Raw genomic sequence first — 24,075 nt, forward strand, 5'->3', positions numbered from 1 at the left:
TCCTAGGGTTGGTGGCTTGAATCAGACATCTTTTCTCCACACTAGTTCAAGATGCAGGATCTTTGTTACAATTACCTGGCAAATAAAAATTGAAGGTATGACTGGATAGTGTATTTTCTTACACAGTAATTTCTCACTAGTTTGCCATCACCTACTTGAAAAATTCACCTATCTTTAGTGTGTACGTGCTTTAATGACTTAATATTTGTAGCAGACTTTTGGGTTATTTTAATTGTTGCCCACTGTTACTAACTTGCCTGTATGTCTCCTAAGAGATGTGTTCTTTTTCTGGAGCACCTTTGGAGGTGGGAAAGGGCAATTGTACTAGCAGAGGCAAGGATAAGAATGAAGGGTGCAATCCAATCCCTATCACCGCCCCTCCCCAGCTCTGTCTGTGTCATGCCTCTGTTCCATTGTGCAGGAAGGTGGCAATGGTGCCCCTCTTCCTGTCTCTCTGTTTCTGCCCAGGCTGACTTTCTGACCTCCCTTTGGCATTGAACCTTCCCATCCTAAGGCAGGCTTGGTCCTCCTACTGCCTTGTTTAGGAAAGCATAACACTAGCAGTGATAAAAACACTTGAGAAGGCATCTCAGCTGTCATCTCCATTTGAGTTGTCCTTTCTCGCTTTGAAGAAATGGCAGTTACGAGAAAAGGTCATCTTCCCATGCTTTTTAAATCTCGTCCACCCTCTTTTTGTGTATCTACTTTTCTCTAAAAGTATCCTTTGCGGAACTTAATAATTTTCAATCCTGATGAAGCTTTCAAAGAAGAGTGGGCTGAATTAACCTGGAAACTCTCTGGGTGTGAATGAGCAGTCTGCAGCAGAACATTTTCAAAAATTAAATGCACTCAAAATGCACTCAAAGCCTAACAGAGGGGAGTTGGTGAGAAGTGCAGCAAAGAGCATCTTTACAGAAGTCACATGGCCCACAGATTGCAAGTATACATTGGTGCAGCATTTGGTATAGACTCTGACAGCTTGGGTTGATTAGAACAAAATTTAATTTGCGATAATCAGCCGGTGGCAAGGGAGCATGAAATTATGTTGGTACATTGGTTTTGCACTTTGCAGTATATTTCCTTGTAAATCAGGTATCTTTTTAATTTATCTTTATGTTACAGAACATATAGCACATCAAACTTTTTATTAAAAGCCACTCTGCAGGGAGAGAGACAGTTAAATGTTAACCAAGCATGCACTGTCTTCCTCCTAGTATCTCCTAGTATTATATCTTAAGACATAATTCAGGGTGTTTTACTTCTTTGAGTCAAGTGGTATGCCATGAATTTCTGAAGACAGATGGCCCCTCTTAGCAAAACCTCTATATGATACAAGATATATAGCAGTCTCTACTGGCGAGGGCTGACAATTCTTCTGTCTTGCCCTTTTAAAAGATTGCCCTTGCACGAAGTCTAGTTTTTAGGGGACTCAAAAAGAAAAGGAAATTTCTTCCAACAAATAAATCTTATCTTCTCCAGTAACCCACAGCCTTTTATTAGCAGGTGACCCCCTTTTGTTGATTCTGATATTCTATGTAATAGCACAGATGAAAGATTCCTTATATTAGGGAATGGCATTCATTGTAGGTTGGTCTCTGAATTCACTGTAGGTCGGATAGTGTCTTAAAGTGGGGAGGTGGATTGAGAGTGGCATAAGGAATTGAAAGTGTAGGCCTCAAAGGTAGGAGTTTGTTTCTACGTCATCACTAACTCACTGCAGATTCCTAGGCAAGCTGTCAGTCGGCTGGGCCTCAGCCTCCCGATCTGAAATAAGAAGCTCATGTCATTAAGCTCTCTCCTGATTCTGAACTGATGAGTCTACATGAGGGATGTCCAAGGGGCTGAGCAGAGAGGCCAGCAGGATGCTAGGGCAGAAGGTCCCAGTAGACCATCAATGGAGCTACTGCTTCCGTGATTTGTAGGGCAAGGCCTGGGCGGTTCTTAGGGAAGTTCTATAACACCAAAGTTACTCAATGTCCAGAGTACAAAAACAGCATGGTGCTCATAACAGACATATTGCTTAAAATATAAATCTTTTTAGAGGATTGAGATGGTGAAGTAAATTAGATCATATTATGAATATTCAGTCTGACTTTTAAAATTATATCTTTGGTAGATTCTTTTATGAAGCTAAGAAAATGGTTGTAAAGGGAATAATTACTTCTAATTTATCTGTTTCATAAGTTTGGAGCTATATGAATTATGTTTTCTTCAATTGAGAGCTGTATTTTTCTACATAAGGTAATAGTTCTATTGTTACCTTTTATCAGGTTCTACAATGAAAGCAAAATTTCCATCCTAGGTTACTGATTATGGTATCAAAATTCTGTGGTTCTTTGTTTGTAAATACAATGAGTAAAATTTTCAAACGACACACTTTCCATTATTATATTGTTATTCTTGTAACTAGCATGTACCAAAGAGCAAAGAGCATACATATCTTAAAAGAGCCCTAGGCTTTGCTAGGAATTTTTAATGACTCCATTTAAAATGTAGGTCTCAAAGACTGTTTGGAGTTTTGTACTAGTGGGGAGAAAATCTGCACTTTCAAGAAATCAGAGTTACTTTTAGAATATGTAGGTTGCATCCATCCTCATGTAATACAGAATCTGATCTGAAAGTTTGTTTCAAGTGTTTGTACAAAAGCATCTCACCACCTGACTGCCAGCTCTTGCTGCGGGCCCCAGGTACATACCTCCACATAGCACCTTTCTTCTCACAGTGAGGTTAACCTGCCCATTGCGGGCTGCGTGGTGCATGAGGTCAATGACATAGCGGTGGGTCTTGCCAGCCACTGGAATCCCATCGACATAGACGAGCTCATCTCCTGGGTGTAGGCGGCCATCTCTGTCGGCTGAGCCCATGGCAATAACGGCTCCAATCAATATCTAGAGAAGCAGTGAGAAGGGAGGGACATTCACATTCCAGACATATATGCATACATAGGAGCATGTGCCTGAAAATGAAGAGTAAGAGGCTGGAAGGATGCTCTGCCATCTCCTTCAGGTTGCTTTCTCCTAGAGAAATAGATGTCTCCAACACACTGCTGATTGTCAGAAAGTTCCTGGCTCATAAGTTGTCATCCTTAAGAAAAATTCGAACTTGAGGTAAACTGATGCTATTTGACCAATACATGTGAATTCTGCATTGAAATGGGGAATGATGGAATCCTGCCACCAGTTCTTATTTGTGTGGCCTTGGATGAGGCTTCTTAACCACTCTGAGCTCAGTTTTTTTTATCTGCAAAGCGGGGAAAATAATCTAGGACCTATTTCATAGGGTTGTCGGGAGAACCTGATAAATAGGTCTGATGAATGAAATTAGACAGTTGATGCATTTAACTTTTTTCATGGCACCTTAGGAGGGCTCAAAAACTGATAAGGGTCCCCCTGCATACATTATTAAACTTCAATAAAGATATAAAGCTTCTTTGTTTATTTTTTGTTTTTGCTTTGATGGAGCATAGGAGAAAATAAAATATGGAGTTAGATTTTTTTTGGCCAGTTGATTTATTAAAAATTCTTGGAGCTGGGCATGGTGGTGCACGCTTGTAATCCCAGCATTTGGGAGGCTGAGACAGGAGGATGGTGGTTCAAGGCCAGCCTTAGCTACTACTTAGTGAGGCCCTTTGCAACTCAGTGAGACACTGTTTCAAAATAAAGAAAAAAAAACAGGGCTGGGGTGTAGCCTGGAGATAGAAAGCCCCTGGGTTCCAACCCCAATACCGCAAAAAAAAAAAAAAAAAAAAAAACCAAAAAAAAACAACTTAGTCAGCCGGGCATAGTGGTGCAGGCTTGTAGTCCCAGCATTTGGAATGCTGAGACAGGAGGAGAGTGGTTTGTGGACAGCCTCAGGTACTTAGAGAGGCCCTTTGCATCTCAATGAGACCCTATTTCAAAATAAAGAATAAAAAAATAGGACTGGGGGTGTAGCTCTGAGGTAGAATGCCCCTGGGGTTCCATCTCCAGTACCGATAAAAATTAAAAAAAAACATTTTTGGTCATATTTTCCTCTAGATTCCTGCTCCACTCCTTTGAATATGTCCTCCAAGCACTGTCCTCTGTACAGATGACATTCCAAGTTCTGCTTGTCCCTGAATTGCTTCTGCTATACAGATACCTTCTGTGTCAGGAATGAGGAGGGACCACGCACCCGGAACTGTGGATATTGTTACAATTCCCTGAACTAGGGACTTGGAAAAGAGATAAAACATAAGGTTTCCCACCTCATTAGAAACACTCAATTTAGAGCCCATTAGAAAGGCTTTTTATTTCTCAGAAGAAAGAAAATATACTGAATATTTTGACTTTGCTGTTTAACCTACCACCAATTTTTCTAACTAATGGACACTGAGTTTCTTTCTCTCTTTGGCCAGTGGCTGAAGTCAGTGATTGGTATTAGCTTGATGATGCCTCAGAGACCTAACTGGGGGCTTTAAGTCGTTATGAAGTGATCCTTGCTCAACATAGATTGATTTCTCTCAAGTCCCAGATCTTCGAGTTCCTGCTAACCTGCGAATCGCTCCACCCTGGCCTGCAGACTTGGACATCTCCAGGCTCATCAGCGAATGGTGAGGTTGCTTACTGTGGCCTGTCAGCGTGGCAGCAGATGGGGATTCCCAGGACTTCTCAGATGGAGGCAAATACAGCCAGGAGGACTTCACAGCCTCAGCTCACTTGCACTTCTTTTTGTTTAGAGGAACAAAATGTCCTACACTCTTGCTGCTTTCCCTCCTCCTGAAGGGTGGGGAATGGATTTGCTTCCGTGTTGAGTGTTAGTGTTATGATGACTGATTCATTATCACTACCACAGGAATGGCCTTGCATCTCCTGCCTTGGATGGGCTGCACGGTATGGTTCTTTTCTGTAACCCACTGTACCCATTTGCTATCGTCAGAAGTTGGGTATGCTTCTGACAAGTCTCCATGTCCCTTATTGTCTTGCCAAACTGAATTTATGAATTTCTTTGTGAAAGATGTTCCAATATAGTCTTCAAAAGGCTCAACCCACCAAGGAGTGCTTCAAAGATCATATAATTACTTTATACTAAAGCCAATTTTAAAAAATTTTACTCTTTAAAAATGAATGCTTATTTGTATTCATTGCCCCATGCAAAGCTGCATTTAGTGGGGTCAGCCCAAAGAATAACCTTTAGCCTTTCCATTTTCTACACACCGACGTGGGAGAGCTTATAGATAGTTACAGAGAAAAATGGTCTGTGAACTTCTTGACTAATTATGATCAGTTTTAAGGTATAGTTCTGATTCTAATCAATGAAAACAAAACCAAAAGAAATATAGAGTTCCCACTGAGAGAGCCATAGCTGCAAATAGTCAAGGCAAAGTTATACATTGTGAAATTTCTATTTCTCTCTTGTTGGGGGGAATGCAAAGACATATAGATACACTTGAAGTTATATTCTGGGTTTAGGAGTATTCATTAAAAGGAAGCTTAGGAGTATTCATTAAAAGGAAGATTCCAACAAAACGTCTGTTTTCCTACCATCCTGCTGTGCTATGAGGTATTCTCACTATTAGTTCTTTTACTCAACAAATATTCATCCAATTCAGGGCTAATTTTAAGTGCTAGGAATCCATCAGTGAGCAATAGACAAAAATCCTGACTATAGAGCTTCCATTTGATAGCTGTATGAATATAAATGTATAAATTATGTAGTATGCAAGAAGCTAACTGGTATAAAAACAGAGTAAGGTGGTATATGGGTATTAATCATATAGCTGAGAAGGTGTCCGAGTTGGTTAGAATAGGTATTCTTGAGAGGTTGACATTTGATCAAAGATTGAACTTCACTGGCTACATTAAAAAAACCCCAAAGCTTTAACCTTCCAATTTTTAAACATTGTTCTATCAAACTTCACGCATTTAATTCTTTTTTATACTTTATTGGTGCATTATAGTCTTGTATCATAATGTAGTTCACAGTGATAGAGGCATACATGCACACAGCACTTGGTGGGCTTTCCCCTGGCTCCCTCTCCTTCCCCCCACCCCACACAAGGAATGGAGGAGATTGACAATGGTAATAGCATATTAAATTAATACTTCAATGGAATATAAAAATAAGCAGTAAATTCAAGACAATAATTATATAATTATTATATATTATAATTTCACTATTTGTTCTCTACCCTCCTTCAAAAAAATGTTGCCATAGCTATTAATCAAGTTTGAACTGAGTTGAGCATGGTGCACTGGGTAGACATGAGAGGTGCTTGCCTATCAGCTATGTTGTGTTGGTTAGATTTGCTCCATCCATCTTTGCTGGGCAAAGGTTGACCATTCACACTCCTGTGATCTCCAGCTCTCATCCTGTCACGGATCCTCAGCCTTTGGCAATTTTGCACATCTGTGCATTGTATTTTACTGCATTTTACTGCTGACACAGAGATAGCTGTATGTGTTTCTCCAGGAAAAAAAATAACTTTATTTCCCCTTAACTTCAAACATGATTTGTTTACTTGACACATTCTGTTATTCCCCATTTGCCACCTTAACTGCAGGGACCAGATAATCTATGATTCTCTCTTGCACTGTAACTCATCTTGGCTTCCCAATGTACACATCATCATATTCACTTACACTCCAGAGAACAAGTTTTAGGATATCTAAGCCTTCAAGTCAGTAGTTCTCAAACTTCAGGGTGCACAGGAATCACTTGGTAAGTTTGCTGAAACAGTTCTGCATCCACGCTGGGAGTCTGCAGGCCTATAGTTCAGCCCAAGATTCTATATGTTTTATAGGCTCCTAGGAGTTTGGATGCCGCTGGTCCACAAATTCATCTCACTTTGAGTAGCAAGGATCTGAGTATTTCCATTTGGTCCAGGGGCATAGGATCTGTGTGATCTCATTGATCTCTGTGTGATCTCATATGATCTCACTGAGCATATTCCAATTCCACTGAGATACTCTCCCCTGGCACCTGGCCTGAACTTCTGGACCCTGACAACAGTCACTTTTTAGGCCTGCTAAAAGTGCTTGGTCTGGCTTTCCTGACCCATCAAGTCAAATCCAAGTGTCTTGCTGACACTTGGCCACACTGGCCAGCAAGCCTGCCCAGCTAATACAAGCCTTGCCACACGTCTTACCTCCCTCTAGCCTCAGTGTACTCTTTAGCCTCAATCCTACTCTTTAGTTTCCTCTTTTCTATAGTCTTAGAGCAGCTTTTCATCCCATCCCAATTGCTCTGGCCCCAAAAGGAAGGGCTTTGTGGCAAAACAGATCAAGAAAGATGGTGGGTTCCACAGCTGATCCATGGAACTGTCTTTCAAATACCTTCTCTACAAACAAAACAAAACAAAACAAAACAAGCAGAACAACTGCACAACACCACTTTATCTTAGGTTATGAGGCCACAGAATAAAAAAGAGCATCGGGTGTGGAGATAATAGCAAGTCACATTCCAGTGAATCAAGGGAAAGGCTAATGCTAAAAAGCAAAACAAGATACAAATAAAACCCAAACCCTCTTCCAGGCCTGTAAGTTCTTTTAGCTCTTTCCTATACTACCTACCCAATGTTAGTTCAACCCAGTAGATTTGCTCTTTAATCATGGTAGCCTAGGACGACATGACTTTATGGCAAACATTTGCTTCTGAAACTTCTCCACGAGTTTGCATGGGTCTCCTGTGGCAAGGAGTAGGCTGTCATTGTCTCTTTCTTTGAATAAATTTTCTCCAATGCAGTGTTTTCTAGATTTTTATATCTTGATGTCATTCTATCTCTTTGCAGCTCACAGCTGGAAATCTCTTTTTTGCTCCTTTCTGGCAATTTTTTTATTTCTTTCTATTTCTATTGTTATCTAACTGTGAAAAGTATTTTTTTTTTTGCAGGAAAAATGCCCATTTGCTTTGTTTGATCTGGAGTCCTACTGTTCATTGTTTGTGGAGAGCCATGTTGTTGTGTTTAATGAGTGCTGTGGGATGTCAACTCCATCTCAGATATAGGGAGGCAGAGACCTGTTTGATGTAACCTAGGCGATATCTTGTGTTTGGAGACCAAGTCACCTTCCATGTCCCTTTCTGTAACACATCAGCAATTGAATGAGGCTAGTATATTTGGTTTGAATGTCATCTCTGGGCTTAGAATGTAGAAGAAAAGGAAGAAAAGGCTAGTGGGGGAATCTTTAGAGTGGACTCAGACTTCATGACACAGTCATTCTGAGAGGTTATATTCTGGCTTCCAAGGCTTATTTTCTGGCTTTGCTTATCAGGGATATTGAGGCTTCTGCTTTACAACTTAAGTGTCAAAATTATAACTTGCTACAGAAGCATGTCTTCAGTTATTCAAATGAAGCAATAAACAGGATTAAATGTAAATAAACACAATAAGAATAACTGGCAATCCATGTAATCTGAGGTGGCTTATCATAAATACTTAATGCCAACTCAGTGAAGGAGAAAAAGGTCTTAGGAATGCAAAGCAGACATTTAGAAAGGTTGGGAATCTGGGAACCAGGCAGGGAGATGTTCTGAGGTTGAGTGGAGGCCAGGGCTGCATGCACACAACTGAGCTTTGTTTTGAGCAATATATATTCCAATTTGGTAATGCTTCTATTGCATCTGGGCCACACAAAGTCTAGCGGGGATCTCTTCCTTACTGAGCTAGCCAAGACTATGCCCTACCCATGCCTCTGTTTGGCAAGCCTTTCTCCTTCAGGGGGAGAGGGGCAATTTAAGGTAATATTTACTGAATGGGGTGCTGGCTTACCACCAAAACAGACAAAGCAGGGGCCTAGGGGGTCCAGCTAAGTAAAAATTTTATTTATTTTTTGTGTTATTGGGGGTGGAACCCAGGTGTACTGTACCTCTGAGCTACACCCCCAGCCCCATTTTTTAAGTCTTTTTATTTTTTGAAACCGGGTTTCCCTGAGTTGCAAAGTGCCTCACTAAGTAGCTGAGGCTGTCCGCTAACTGCTATCCTCTGGTCTCTGCCTCCCAAATGCTGGGATTACAACAAAACTTACTTTGTAGTTTAACCTTTTATTTGTATTTATATATGGGAAAAGAGACCTGAAAATAGTTCCAGTGCTTAGAACATATAAAGAATATGATCTGGCCCTGATTGTTGGCTCATATGGCATAAAATATTAATCTTTCCAATTTATTTTAATTTAGTCCCCTAGGATGGGAGTATCAAAGATAGTAAGTAGCCTACATAAGCAAGATGAGTATTAAGGAACTTGTGGGAACTGTGACCATGCTCAGCTCAAAAGGGATGATTGCTTAGCTCTAGCCAGAGTCTACAGGATTTAGAGGACATAGAAAATATAAACTTGAGATTATTTTTTTCTGAAAAGCTCAGATGATGATTTTGTTTTGGTGAAAACAACTCTCTTTAATTCTGTTTAATAAATAAATATTATACCAGGCTCTGTGTTAGTCTGGGAAGACATACACACCACTAAACTATAGTCCTTGCTTCTGAGAAGTTTACTGATTGGTATGCGAGAAGTGTGCCAGTCAGTATATAATGGAACAAACAGAGAACGCAGGCTGGGCATGGTGGCACACACTTGTAATCCCCGCGCTTGGGAGGCGGAGATGGGAGGATCGCGCTGGCTTAAGGGACCCTGTTTCCAAATAAAAATATATATAAAAAAATAGGCCACTGGGCTTGGTGGCGCACGCTTGTAATCCCCACGCTTGGGAGGCGGAGACAGGAGGATCGCGCAGGTTCGAAGCCAGCCGCGCTGGCTTAAGAGACCCTTTTTCAAAAAAAAAAAAAGTATAAAAATAGGTCTGGGAGTGTAGTCCAGAGGTAGAAGGGCTTCCAGGAACCCCAGGACCACAAAACAACAACAACAACAAACAAACAAACAAACAAACCCAGAGAACTCACCTCTCCGTAAAATCTCCCTATGTTGGTTAGTGTAAGGTAGTACCTTAATATATGAGTGATGAATTTATTTGACTTTACCCTTAAATATCCTGTAATTATTTTAGCTAGTGTCCACTATCCCACAAAATACTCTAAGGTTATTTTATAGTGGTGTGTTATTTTGAGCATGGTTTCATTTGTTTGGTATCTTTTAAACATGGCTTTGTAAGAAAGAATTTGGTCTCAGTCCAAAGGGAGGTCTGGTTCCTGAAGGGTAATGTGCAAACTCTTAAAATAGAAGGTCTTTGCTGCCCATGGTGAGTCCCTTAGACCAGACCTGGTGCTTTAGCTTAAGGAGAAACTTAGGATGGACCAGATACATCATTGGCTTTAAGGTAAAAGATGACCATACCAGAAAGACAGATTATGTAATTAGAGGGTTGGGCCTTTGAGCCCTGTGCTCTCAGTCTGACTTTTTGGGAAAAGAGGGGGCGAGAGATTGAGCTCAACCCTATGGGAATGCAAAAATAGGGCATGTCCCTGTAATGAAACACAACAGAATCTCTGGACACCAAGGTTTATATGAGCATCTCTGCTTGGCAGTACTTGTTGAGTCCATGCTGAAAAATAATATGGCCCTGAGGATGACAGAAACTTGACATTTAAAACTTTTTCAGACTTAGTCCTATGCATTTCTTTGGCTTTTTCTAATTTATATCCTCTCCTTAAAAGAAAACTAATCATAAATATAACACTTTGCTGAGTTTTGAATTGTTCTAAAAACTAAAGGAAGGCTGTGGGTTTAGGACAGTTCTCCAGTGGCCTTGGAGAACTGTTCTTTCTTTGCTTGCAGTTGTCAGGAATAACCATAGATTATTTTGGGAACATAATATCCCAATATAAGGAGGGGATGGCTGGAATATGTCAAGCTCCATTCTAGTCCCTTATAGACAGGATGCCCTTCAATTCTTTGTTTCAGAGAGTCAGAGCCCACCAGGGTATAAAACCCTCAATGGTCTGTGTTTTGGGATTCTTTAGCTATGAAACACGTGGGGCATGTCCAGCAGAGATTCGTCTGTCCTGGACAGCTTCCTTGAGCGTTAGGGGAAAAACTCACAATAAATCCTAGGCTGTTCTTGTCTCATACCTTCTATCTGTAAGTAATAAGCACACTTTATATAACTTGTATTAATGGATACTTTTTCTCACTGGACTCAGACAAGTTGGTACCTAGTACACAGTGAGCCTGCTTCACAGCGGGTACCTGAACCTATGGCTCTGTGTCAAGTGTGGGTTGTATGTGGAGACTCTTCCCTTGGACTCTGCAGTTTAGTAAAGTCACTTAAGTTGATGTCAGGAATCTTGGGTGGATGTGGTAGCCTGTGGGAGCAGAGAATCTTTAGTTTGGCCAACTCTAGGTAACTGATGACACACTTGTCATCAGTGGAGTGCTAAACAAGAAGGGGAAGGGGAAGACCTTGCCGAGGAGTTTAAAATCCTACTTATTGAACCAAACAGGCAGATATACAAACATATTAGAGAACAATCCTGGAGGAAGCCAAATCAGATCAACAGCCTGGGGCAGCCAGGAGGTTTTCAAGTATTAATCAATGTGTTATCTATTTACATATACGAAATTACAATGTTTTAAATTCTCTATAAATAAAGTATGATGGATTATAGAGAGAGTGGGAGCTGGAGACCTGGCCAGTTGACTGAGGATCCCTGACAAATTCAGAATAAGGTGACAGAGGGAGAGAGGAGCAAAGGAATGAGGGCAGAAACATGAGACCAAGTCTCACTGCTCCTATCTCTGGCATGAGATCCTTGACTTGGTCCTTCAGTAAAGTGAAGCCTCAGGTTACACAAGCCCTATAATTTGACTTCGGCATTCACTCCCCTTCCAAAGAACTAAGGAGAATCTGGCCAGTTGTTGATAAATGCACTTTTACATCATCTTCGGCAGCTAGGCAATTAGTGACATGTTGGTTGGTTGGTGCCAATTTGATCCCCGGCAATTAGGAAATAAGTCTTTCATCTTGGAGTGACCACCCCAGCCCCTGGCCTCCATGTTCAGCTTCCTGGAATTCTCTGTCTTAAGATATTTCATCCATCATCAGGTCCAACTCCTCTTGAGCAGAGGAAGCCCCTCTGGGTTTCTGTCAGATTCTCACTGACTGCTTAAATAGCTCTCAGGTGAAGGATCTTGTTCTCTACCGAGGTAATTGGCTTCATTTTTGAGACAGTTTTAATCATTACAGATTCCTTTCATTAGTTAGTTTGACCTGTTTTCTCCTGGAGGTTTCTGCCCATAAGTTTTATTTTTATTTTTTGGGAAAATCTATTAACATGTGAGACAAAGTTGATAAATGATAAACATTTTGACAGCACTTAACAAGATTCAGGTGTAATACTAATAGGTTAACATATGCTCTTTTCCTTACTGCTTAATGTCATCCTATGAGTAAGTGCTCTTGGTACCTTCATCTTGCAGGCAAGGAAACTGAGGCAAGAGAAGGATGGGGTACAGGTGCTAGAGTTGGGGTGGCATGCTAACATCTGACTGCACAGTTCTAGCTCTTCATCTATTCCAAACATACCATTTAAGATACATTTTTCACAATGAATGCTTTATACATGATATTCTAATATACGTCCACAAATACAGTTTTGCTGGGTTTTCTGTGTATTAATTACTATTGGTTTGTTCTTTCACCCTAATACACACACACACACACACACACACACACACACACACACCAATATAAAGATGTCTCCACAGCCCTCCCCAAATTTCAAATATTGTGTTAACTGAGGTTGAATTCATAAACATTTTCTCATGAAGATAATAATCCCTAATTTAAGTCTGGTTGATACTTTACAGCACTGAGCCTGACTGATTTTACTTCTGCTTTTCCCTATGTTATCTCTCTCTTGTTTTGGCTGCAAACACACACAATTTTCTGCCTTCTCAAGTCATTTCTTCACGTGGGTCTTCTATCATTTTTGCATGTCTACCCATGAGCTGCCACTCAGAGAGACTGAAGTTTTAATATCATTAAATTATTGAAATCCTTAAGAGGAATCCAATACTTTCTATAGAGAGATGTCCCTCTCTTAATGTAGTTTATGACAAGCTTTTGGCTATGGATACACTTTTATGTTATGAGATCTTTTAAAAAGAGAATAGCAAGAAAAAACAAACTTCAATCTTCTTTTTTACGTAAGTCCTAAGACATTGCTTTTTAGATGTCATACTGAGTAACAATTTCCCCAGTGCTTAAATGCACAATAGAGCCCAAAGTGTGAAAATAAAGGGAATTCAACTTACAGGCTGTCCGGGCTCATCTCCCCCAAGGATTCTGAAGCCAAATCCAGACTCCATCCTCCGAAGGTGAACATCCAATTCCTTGTAATCTGGACCTGGCATAAAGGAGAGCCCATTGAGTAATGAATCCTGCCTTCTCCCCACCCACCGAGGAATTGAACACACCAAAGACAAATTAATTTTGTGAATGTGATTAATGAGAGTGCTGTTAGAGTCAATGGAAATTATAGAGGATATAAAAAATATGGCAGCACAGAAATAGGCATTCCCAAATTTGGTAGGACTGCCTGGGACATCACTAGGGTATTACCATGGGTAGAAAGAGCACATGTATTTTCTGATAAAAAATACTGATGCTTCTATATTTTTTAATTTTTCTGAGAGCTTCTGGATCACCCTCAAGAAGCTTGGCTGTCACTTTGATAATGTTTACCCTGATTACTTCAGAACTGAGAGGACAGATGGTAAAACCTGGAACTACCTACTAAAGGACTACCTATAATATAACCAGTATCTGTTTATGATTTAATGCATAGTTTAGAGCTGTGTGTGTGCATGGTATAAAACTATGCCAATATAAGATGTCTCTTTTAAAATTTACAAAATACAGACTTGAAAGCTTTCTCTGTTGGAGTTTAAGTGAAGTGTTTATTTTCTGACAAATTTCTTTAGTTTTTTCATAACTTACAGTTAGAAATTCATCTGGGTCTAAGGTGAACTCTTTCTATCCCCCACACATTTTAGAGTATAGAAGCTACTAATGGTGTATTACATTCATTCGTGCACTCAAAATAAATTAGAGAAAGGATACCTCTCTGAAATCAGCTGAAAGAATAGAAATGTACTTACAAATAAGCTGGGAATCTCTGAATGTTATTTTTCAGCCCTAGCATAATAAAAAGTACTAGAAAATTTTTGACATTTTAAGGAGAATCTGTTTATCCTGGGCTCTGAGATCTTAGAACCTTCTCCAGGGGGGAAATATCTCAATCACAACTGATTTGTGCACGCTTTCACACCCACTATTAGGATGTCAGTGGATAAGTAGCAATTTAGAGGAATATTTATTAAACTATTTGCTTAAGAATTATTTAGTGATTTCTAGGACTAATTTAAAGAAGATGTTGGAACTGATAGAAGCAAGTATTAAATAAAAACCCCCCTTGCTTAAACAGAATAGGTTTGGAAATCAGGATGGGATTTCAAAGGAGAACCTTATGTGTTGAAAATCCCCCAGAGATTAATTCACTTGACTATATTATAGTGGTCAAATTAGAGAGGCATTGCAAGAGGGCCACGGCTCTCTTCCAGGCTTTGCTGTGGGTGGGGCTACTGAAACAATATAGTATATAGACCACAATGATCTTGGGCTTGTCTTGATATTCAACAACCCGAGCTATTCCTCTCCATGTAGGAGAGGCAAGTCATTCACTTTTGTTATGTGGGTAAAGGCTGATTACTTATCTGGTGCATTCCTGAAAGAGGCTGAATTGAACACATTAGTCCTGTGCATGTATATACTGTGTAAGACTCAATGACCATTCACTCCTTTTTATGACCAAATGCACACATAACTGATAATTGTATATTATTCACTGAATGGGAAAGACAATCTCAAAGTAACCAATTAGACCTCCACATTTGTTAGCCATCTTTTAGGAAGCATATAATCATTCATATTTTAAATGGAAGAACTTAGAAGAAATCAGTTTTTATAAATAAAGTTGACAGGTGAAAAAAAGATGGAAATTTGCTCTACACTCTCTGAGACCCAAATGACTTGAACTTGGTTACTTCTGGAGCCCATAGTAGTCTGTATGAAATCACATACTGAGGTATAGGTTAAGCCTTTGGGCATCTGAAGGCAGGAGGAGTAGGCCTATAAAAAATCATAGCAAGTACATGAACCCCTCTCAAGGGAAAGATAAAGGCAAGGGGGGGGGGATGAGAGATTATAGGTAATGCCAAATCACTGTTCGTAAAGTTGGTTATAATACAACTGCTCATTGAAATCTCTTTTCTATGTCATCTTAAGCTTGTAAGACACTAAATTATATATATATATAATTACATATAATATATATTATAATTATATATTACATATATAAACACAAATAGGAGGTGACATATTTTTTACTTGTAAAATGAGAGTGCCAACAGCACGCATTTAACAAGAACTTTCCACCGACTCCTATATTCTTCTCATCTTTGCATGGCTGGTGAGTACAGTAAGTGGGAAATTGTTCCTCTAATGATTGCTGTATCCATCCCTATTATACAGGGAACTCCTAAAGGAGTTGATACATGCTCAGTTTTTTTCATTGTAAAACTCTCCCCTAAGGAAATGCTGACATGATGACTGTCCTAGTAATGGAACTGGGAGATGTGTCAAAGTAGAAGAGTTTGGCTTATGCCAGAGGATGCTGAGATTCCTGAGGGAATAGGAAAGCTTTTCCTTAATAAATAACTCAGGGCCTTTTTTGTAGAAGAAAAAAAAAATCTAGATTTTATCTAGTTAATTTAACTCAAAGGAACAAAGATATGAAGAAGGCATTTACTCTCCTCTTATTTTTTTGTGCCTCCTAGTAACAATTACAATTCCTTAACTGCCACCCTGACTCCACCTAATTTCAAGTGTGGGGTGGCATGTGCCAACCATTGGATTTTATCCCTGCATTCTTCTAGGTAGAGACAGGCAATTCCATGTTACACAAGCAAGTAGAAAGGCAAAGAGAGACCCATTAGAGAGCTGCATCAGCAGTTGTGATTTATTTTTTATTTCTCTGTTAATTTTGAACACAGATTCAGAGGCTGCAGGGCATGGAAACTTTAGAGAAATAGTCAACTGGAAAAAAAGTTTAAATGATAGATTGTTCCTTGAAGCAGTATTTTTATGGGGAAATAAGGGCTTTTAGAAAGACAATTTTTTCCCCCTTTGGTTTGTTTTTTTCCCTTCCTTTTGGCTCTAGCTTTACAAAATAACAATGATATGCACAAAGCTGGGAGACATTATTCTTTCCCTTGCTTTGTTTGCTCTCTTGAAAGAGCTATGTTTCTGATACTTTGTCTTAGCTACTCCTCTGGTCTGATAACATGCTTAATGGTAGTTACCATGCTTCATCTCTTTTCTTATTAGTTAAAGCAAAAACACCCCCAAAAAACAAAAAACACCCCCCAAAAAACCAAAAAACCAGGGCCAACTCTTTACTCCTTGGAGACAGAAGTTAACACTCACCATCCCTATCTTGTTTATAAATCAACTATGTACCCAGGAGGTCATTAGATCAAGGGGTCTGGTGGAGACCTGTCCAGACCTGAGTCCAAGTGGATGTCAACCACGCCCCACTAACATCCTTTTTCTCATCTCCTTGACTATTTTACTTTGTGTGTGTTCTCTCTCTCTCTCTCTCTCTCTCTCTCTCTCTCTCTCTCTCTCTCTCTCTCTCTCTCTCTCCTTTCTTCAGCCCTTTTTACAGAATTGTCAGGGGCACTCTTGGATATTGCTTGGTATAGCTCAAGAAGAGGCAGTGGTTGGTGTTCAGTGGCCAGCCATGGCCAATGTTGCTTCTCGCTTAGAAGGTGGGTCCCAGCTACTCATGCATTAAGAGATAAAACACCTTCTGATACTCTTTCCAGATTGGATTCTCTATGATTCCTATTACAAGCTACTGGAATGGTATTTACAAGTCTTAATTTATCCTAGTCTCATACCAAAATCATGAAAGCTAACATTTAAAAAGTTTTAAGTGATGACTATATCCAGGTATCAGGACAACCTCCCTAATAATAAAGAAACAATTTCAACAGCTGATTCCTAGTTTGCATTAAAACTCCAGGGGGCTCTGAATTCTCTGTATATCTTGGTCTTGCTTTTGAAAAGCAAGGCTATGTATTAGGAAAAAGGCTGGATGACTGAACACAACTGATTAAATTTATGAATGGATTCAATCTTCAAAAATGCAAAGAACAGCATTTTTATGGATTAATTTGGCACATGGGATGCTACAGTAAACATGTCAATTAAATTTTGGTACTTGAGTCCCCTTTCATGTTTTAATTAAAACATAAGTACCATGGCTTATTATCACAGTTTGGCACAAAGAATGCATTTATTAAAATTTTTTTCCAGCTAGAAAAGGATTTGTTCTTTATGGATTATTCTTGTAAAGAATCTAGGAAAGACAGCACAATAAAAGAATCAGGAATTGAAGGTTATTAAACATGTCCTGGCTTTTGTATTTCCAAGCATTCTAGATATGGAATGAGTTAAAGAATTAGTTTCTACTGGTGGAATCTAACATCAGATAAGTAGCTAAAGCACTTTCCTTAAGAATCCCTTCTCTTCACCTTCCTTCTTTATTTCTTTGTAATAGGAATATGGCTGGGCATGTTTTAGCCATAGTAGAAGCAATCTTCTACTCTCTGTTTGATTTTCTTCAGCCTGCACAAGGCTCAGATTTCCTCATCCTAAATATGGCCCCATGCCTCCTTCCAACTCCAACTTGGAGGAGTAAGTAGTCTCTAGAGGCGCCTCCACCCCATTTCTGACTCTTTCCTGCCAGTCTGGTTTCTGCTCACTGCATTACTGAACTCTTAACCACCACCGATGACATCCTTATTGATGACCTAATTGAACTGCCGTTTTCTTTTTTTTCTCATTCTGATTGGTTTCTGTGCCCCATTTGGTACTGTTGATGCATCTTTTGTGACGGCAGAATTTTTTCTGATCTTAAGCAAGGGATAGAAGTTTCTTAGAAGTGGTTTCTGTGATATTCTTGTCTTTGGGTGCAGCTGTCCATTCAAAGTTCTTGGTCATAGATTCCACTGTTAATATTCTTCCTGGATGGCATCTATGATAGCATTCCTTTTTGCATGGCCTGCCTGCAACATTACTGAACATTCCTTGACTTTAGTTGTCTTAGAATGCTCAAGAATCTACTAGATCCAATAAACTACAGCATTATTCCACTATGGGATATTCATTTAGTTTCATAAATACAATTATTTAGGACTTGCTACTATCAATTTTGACTCTGTACCTAAGGATCTTATGCAGATAAAGCTAATAATGTACTTTATAATTATGAAAAGCATATTTGATAGCTACATTATTACAGTTTCATAAAGAAAATATTAGACATGAGAAACAATATAGGAGACCTATTTATTGGATACATTTGTTAATTTCCTAAATTATATTTGATTATTTGTGGGGGCATTTAACAAAATATTTGGATTGGTTCTTTTCTTGGAAATCTGGATTGCATAGTGGTATAACATATTCAAACTATATAACTTTTGTGTTTGAAGTGGTATTTTTAAAGCAAAAATATGACTTCACACAGATATCCAGGTGATCTAAATGACTAAGTGGCCCTTACCTACTTTATTGTTTTGTCTTTAAATGAAATAAATTCATAAATTGAGATTTTCAAGAAATGCTTGAGGCCAGTGAGCTGTGATTTAGAATTCCAAGTTAAATCTTGATTTCATTTTGTAACTGTAATTACTAGGTCCCATTTTCTCTCTGGGTAATTTCATAGTAGGTTAAATAAATACTGTAGACATGATTTGAAGACAAAATACTAGGCGGTATCTTCCATATTTTCTACATATCCAAAAAAATGACATGGAAACTTACAGAATGAAATGATCTCAAGCGCATATACTCTCCAAGGGTATGTTAGAACATGCTGAGATGGATAATGAGCTGTCACCATAGAAACACTCTAGAAATGTGTGCTGTGAGCCCAGAGTCCTGAAATAGTTGCTATTATTAAGAAATACTCTTTGCTGTGATTGTCTCAGTCTTCAGGCTCTCCATCCAGTGGTGTCTAATCAGCTGTTCAAAGCATTTGCATTATTATTTCCAAGAGGAAAAAAACCTAAATCTTCCTTTTCCTCCTTCAGTTCTACAAAAATGTTATATATTTTAGCCTACACCAAAGTATTTTCATAGTGAGTAAATAAAAATTCAAATAAATTAGTTGGATATTTCTAAAGCTCATAAATTTGAAACTATGATATTCTGTCCTAAGTTAAAATATTATTGCATGTAGTTGGCATGGTTAAAAGTTGTAAGATAGGTATTTAATTGATCTGAAAACAATTTTATTTAATATTATAAACATTTCTAATAAGTTCTTTGGAAATGTCTAAATAGTATATCTCTTGAAGTATTATTGATTCTTTTTATCTGTTCTAGCACTGTACAACATAAGTAAAATGTAAGTTGCATAAGTAATTTAAAATTATCTAGCAGTCACCTTTTAAGAAGCAAAAGAAGTAAAATAAATTTTAACAACATTTTACCTGATTATCCAAAATACTATTTTAACATGAATTAATATAAAAATAACTGATAAGATAGTATTCCTAAATCTTTGAAATCTAATGTGGCTCCTACACATAGCTCATGGCATATCTAAATTAGAATAGCCACATTACACATTTTAGTAGCTAGTGCTATTGTCTTAGACAGCACAGATCTATTCGTTCAAGTGGTTTCCTTTTTGAGAGCTGATTTTAAATCTAGTATTTTACTAAAGTACTTTATGGAGAACATTCATGAATATGACTATTTTCCTTTGTCTTTAGTTGGCAAGCATTTTGACCCAGTATGATGAGAGTTCTTATCTTGAATACATGCATATGTAGGTGAATAAAATCAGCACTGGGATTACATACTGAAAAACTGATACTACTCAGAAGAATGACTGGTTACACAAAATGGAAGACATTTGTTCACAGAACTGTGAGTACTGAAGAATACTTGCCAGAGGAATCCATTCGAAAACTGGTCCTGGGTGGCACTTGTTCTGGATGGGAAAATGGGGAATTAAAATTGAAATTCATTTATGGCATTTTAAAATTCATCTTTATTTTTGTTACTATTATAACTCCCCCACCCCAATCTCGTGCTTATGTGTAATGATTTTTTTCCTTTCTAAAAATCCATGGAAGACTTCAGGACTTCCGGGAAGATGGCGACCAAGAAAAGCGGGGCTTAAGAGCCCCGCTAACAACCAATCTCCATTACCACAAAATCAGCGCCATTCATAGCCAGAAAACACCATCACCAGAGAAACAAAAAAATCACCAGGCTCCAGAGAGAAAGCAGACTGAGAACAGAGCTCAGAGCCACAGAGGAGATACACCAGCCTCACGCCCGAGGACGCGGCAGCAGCAAGTTCACCGGACAGCTACAGCAAGCCGAGGTGAGCCGCTGTGGAACAGCCGGGAGGGATTTTTCAGCGCAGGGAGAATCTAAAGCTCCCAGTGGCTGAGCTCAGCACACGCTGCAGGGACTCAGAGTAGAACTCAAAACAAAGAAGAAATAAGCCAGCCTCACAGCCGAGGGCGTAGCAGCAGCGCCATATTAGCAGCGGCGCCATATTGCCACCGGCGGCAGCAGCAGCGAATTCAGGGAGGCCAGTACAGCTACATCTGTAAACTCAAGAACAGTGAGTCAAATTGCGGGCCACAGAGGAGAAATCCCAGTACTGTACTCCCTGGGACTTGACCCAGTGGGGGAGGGGTGGTGGCAGAGATATCACACCATAGGAGAACGTGCAACCTGGCACCCCCCACAGTCTAAAGCAGCCTCGATCAACTCCCTGGGTCGGAGACTCTGTGATACAACCCAGTAAAGGAGTAGTGGGGTCTGAGATACTACAGACTCGAGATCCAGAGCACCTTAAGTGAAGTCATAGTGACCCAAGGGAAGAACCCAGAGAAGGCACAAACTTCCGAAATCATGGGAAAGAGGAATAACAATGGAGCAAGGAATGCCCACAACCTCACAACATCAGAACCCCCTAAAACAGAAAATCAGAGATTTCTAGAAGATCAAATCAGGAAAATAACTGTAGAAATAATAGAGGTGCTTCGAAAAGAACTCAGAGAGAGCCAATAAGAGATAAAGGATGCAATTAATGAAGTAAAGGCCTCAATTCAAAGCACAAACAACCAATTAGACCACATGGAGAACAGAATCTCGCTCTTAGAAGATGATCATTCCAGAAATGAACGCATAGTTTCTAATCTAGAAAAAAATATCCAACAGCAGGAATCTGACATTGAAGAAATATGGGCCCATTTTAAGAGAGCTAACCTAAGAATAATTGGAATAGAGGAGGGAAAAGAAAGTGAAACCAAAGGGATCAACAATCTCTTCAAAGAAGTAATAGCAGAAAATTTTCCAAACATAGAGCAAGAGGTTGATACACAGATCCAGGAAACTTATAGAACTCCCCTTAGACAGGATTGGAAAAGAGGATCCCCACGCCACATAATTGTCAAAATGACCAATGTGGAAGCCAAGCAGAGAATCTTAAAGGCAACAAAAGCAAAGGGCCAAGTGACATTCAGAGGCAAACCAATTAGAATCACTCCAGACTTCCCAAACCAAGTCATGAGATCCAGAAGGGCTTGGAGTAACATATTCCAAACTCTGAAAGAAAACAACTTCCAGCCAAAAATTTTCTACCCAGCAAAATTTTCTATCAAATTAGATGGAAAAATAAGAAGCTTCCATGACAAACAGAAACTGAAGGAATTTATGTCTTCAAAACCAGCACTAGAGAAAATACTCAAAGAGATTAACTACAAAGAAGAAATAGGTAACACACACCAGAACCAGAGGAACAAGATTTTCCATCCAACAGACAACTAAGATTGGTTATCTGTGGAGATTCATTATTTATGTTAGTCTTTTACCTATCTCTAAATTGTATTGTTTGCTTTTATTGTTGTTAATTTTTAGGATTTCTAGTTGGAATATTAATATACCTTCAGATATAGCATTTGGAAATATTTTATCCCATTCTATTAGTAACTTTTAACTCTGTTTACATAGTCTTTGGATATACAATATTTTTTTTTATTTTTTAGGGAGTTTATATACTCTTCTGTTGCCTGTGCCATTGAAATCATATCCAAGAAATCACTGCCAATTTCAATGTTGTGAGGTTTTATGACCCAGATTTTCTTCTAAAAGTTTATAGTCTTAAGATTTATATTTGGGTCTTTTATCTATTTTGAGTTAATACTTGTATATGGGATTAGGTAAGGGTCCAATTTTATTCTTTTCCATGTAATTATTATTTTTCAACAATATTTAGTTAAAAGATTATTATTTCCACCACCAAATGTTCATGGAAACCTTGTCAAAAATAACTTGACAATATAGGGAAGAATTTAGCTCTAGGCTTGTATTTAACTCCAATGGTTTATATATCTGCCTTTAGAACAGTACTACACTGTTTCAATTATTGTAGCTTTATATGGTTTGAAATCAGAAAATATACATCTTCTAGCTTCGTTTTTTTTTCAAGATCGTTTTGGGTATCTAGAATCCATATTCCATATTAGGATAGATTTTTTTCTGAAAAATAAATATATAAATATATGATAGTTTTACCTAAAAAAATAGAAAAAAAATATTCTCTGGTAAGAAAGAAAGCAAAAAGAAATATTGAAATGTTATCTTTAAGTCATCAAAAGCTTGGTATCAGACAAATGAAACTGTTATGTGAGATTTTCATTTTTAATTTTGGATAAATTGCTATAATACTAGATGTCAACCACTAAGCCAAGCATGGGAAGGAGGGATGGGGAGAGAATGGGGTGGGGATTGGGTGGGGGCTGACTGGGTGATGTGTGCATGTAATCTACAAAAGTTTGTATCCCACTATGATGTATAAATATAGTGCACCAATAAAAAAAATAAAAATAAATAAAAATAAAAATCCATGGAAGTCAGTGGACAAACTGACCGTGCTTTATTTATGAGTGTGTATGTGTGTTAATATATCACTCTCACAAGTACCTCAAAACAGAATGATCTGAATTCTCTTAGATCAGGATGGAGAAAAAAAATCATCATTTTAAATATAATATTAAGCTTTGATCCTCATCCTAAAAATGTTAAATTGAAAGTAATTTTAATCCAGAACCTGAAATATAACCAGTAAATATAGGTCTAATACAATATGGTAAAACCATATTATGGTATTGTGTCAGAAAATACTAAAATGAAAAGGAGAAAAAAAATCAATGATTGAATTAGTTTGATTGGTTTATATAGACCAGTCCAAATATTTTTATATTTACAATTATTTGGATAGTGGAAATTTCATATATGTGCGTATATATTAGAATTAAATGGGTTTATTTTGGTAATAGAGATCCTTCCTGAGAATTATTGTCATCTTTGTTTTATGTAATAACAAAAAAATTCAGGCATATGAGTATAAAACATCTTTAAAATGTAGAAATGCTCCACATTTAGAATTCTAGGACCTTGGAAAATTTATCTACTATGTTTTGTAAGTATTTGGGGATGTTTTGCTCTCCTGGGTTATAATTTATATGGCCAATTAAGGGTCCAACAAACATACATTCAACCCTAGCCCATGTAGGCATTTTTGAGAAATATACTTTCAGGATGTCTTTATCTGGAACTGTGGAACCTTCAGAAAGTGACATAACTAAATTGTCCCTCGACTACATTCTGTTTTTCAGATCCATGGTCTTAATGTCACAGAGGAATGAACAGAGTGACAGAGCTTGGAGATATGTTGAGACCTCCCACCAAAGTCCTTCACTGCGCAGATGGCAAGACTGAGGCTCAAGACACTGAGGGACCTCTGTGAGCTGGTCATATGCTTTCTCACAGAAAACTCTTCAAGACCTTTTAAAAAGGTCATATTTTGTTTCAACTTATAACTAAATGCATTATCCAATAAAGGACCTTTTTTGCTCCATTTCGGTATAAAATACTATGTCCCATACCATTATCTTACTATGTGATGACATCTTCAGATATTCTTCCTCTTCCTCTACAGTTTTATCAATAGAGACATTCCTAAACCAGGACTGGTTTAACATGAGGTGGGCAGAAGTCACAGTA

General features: G+C 38.5%; 1 protein-coding gene across 4 annotated transcripts in view; it reads right to left on the reverse strand.

The window, feature by feature from the left end:
* The window catches only part of MAGI2 (membrane associated guanylate kinase, WW and PDZ domain containing 2), a gene marked incomplete at both ends in the record, with an annotated part of 1,509,512 nt that overhangs the window by 178,873 nt on the left and 1,306,564 nt on the right, over positions 1–24,075 (reverse strand). For 2 of the 4 annotated variants that reach the window (XM_080701937.1, XM_080701939.1), the window contains 3 exons: positions 2,696–2,888; positions 13,167–13,258; positions 19,940–19,981. In XM_080701937.1, the coding sequence (XP_080558063.1) occupies positions 2,696–2,888; positions 13,167–13,258; positions 19,940–19,981 (327 nt within the window). The remainder of the gene's footprint in view (positions 1–2,695; positions 2,889–13,166; positions 13,259–19,939; positions 19,982–24,075) is intronic. The other 2 variants (XM_080701938.1, XM_080701940.1) reach the window with 1 other exon arrangement.

This window comes from Muscardinus avellanarius (genome assembly GCF_963383645.1).
Source record: "Muscardinus avellanarius genome assembly, chromosome: 9".
In the NCBI taxonomy this organism is placed as follows: Eukaryota; Metazoa; Chordata; class Mammalia; order Rodentia; family Gliridae; genus Muscardinus; species Muscardinus avellanarius.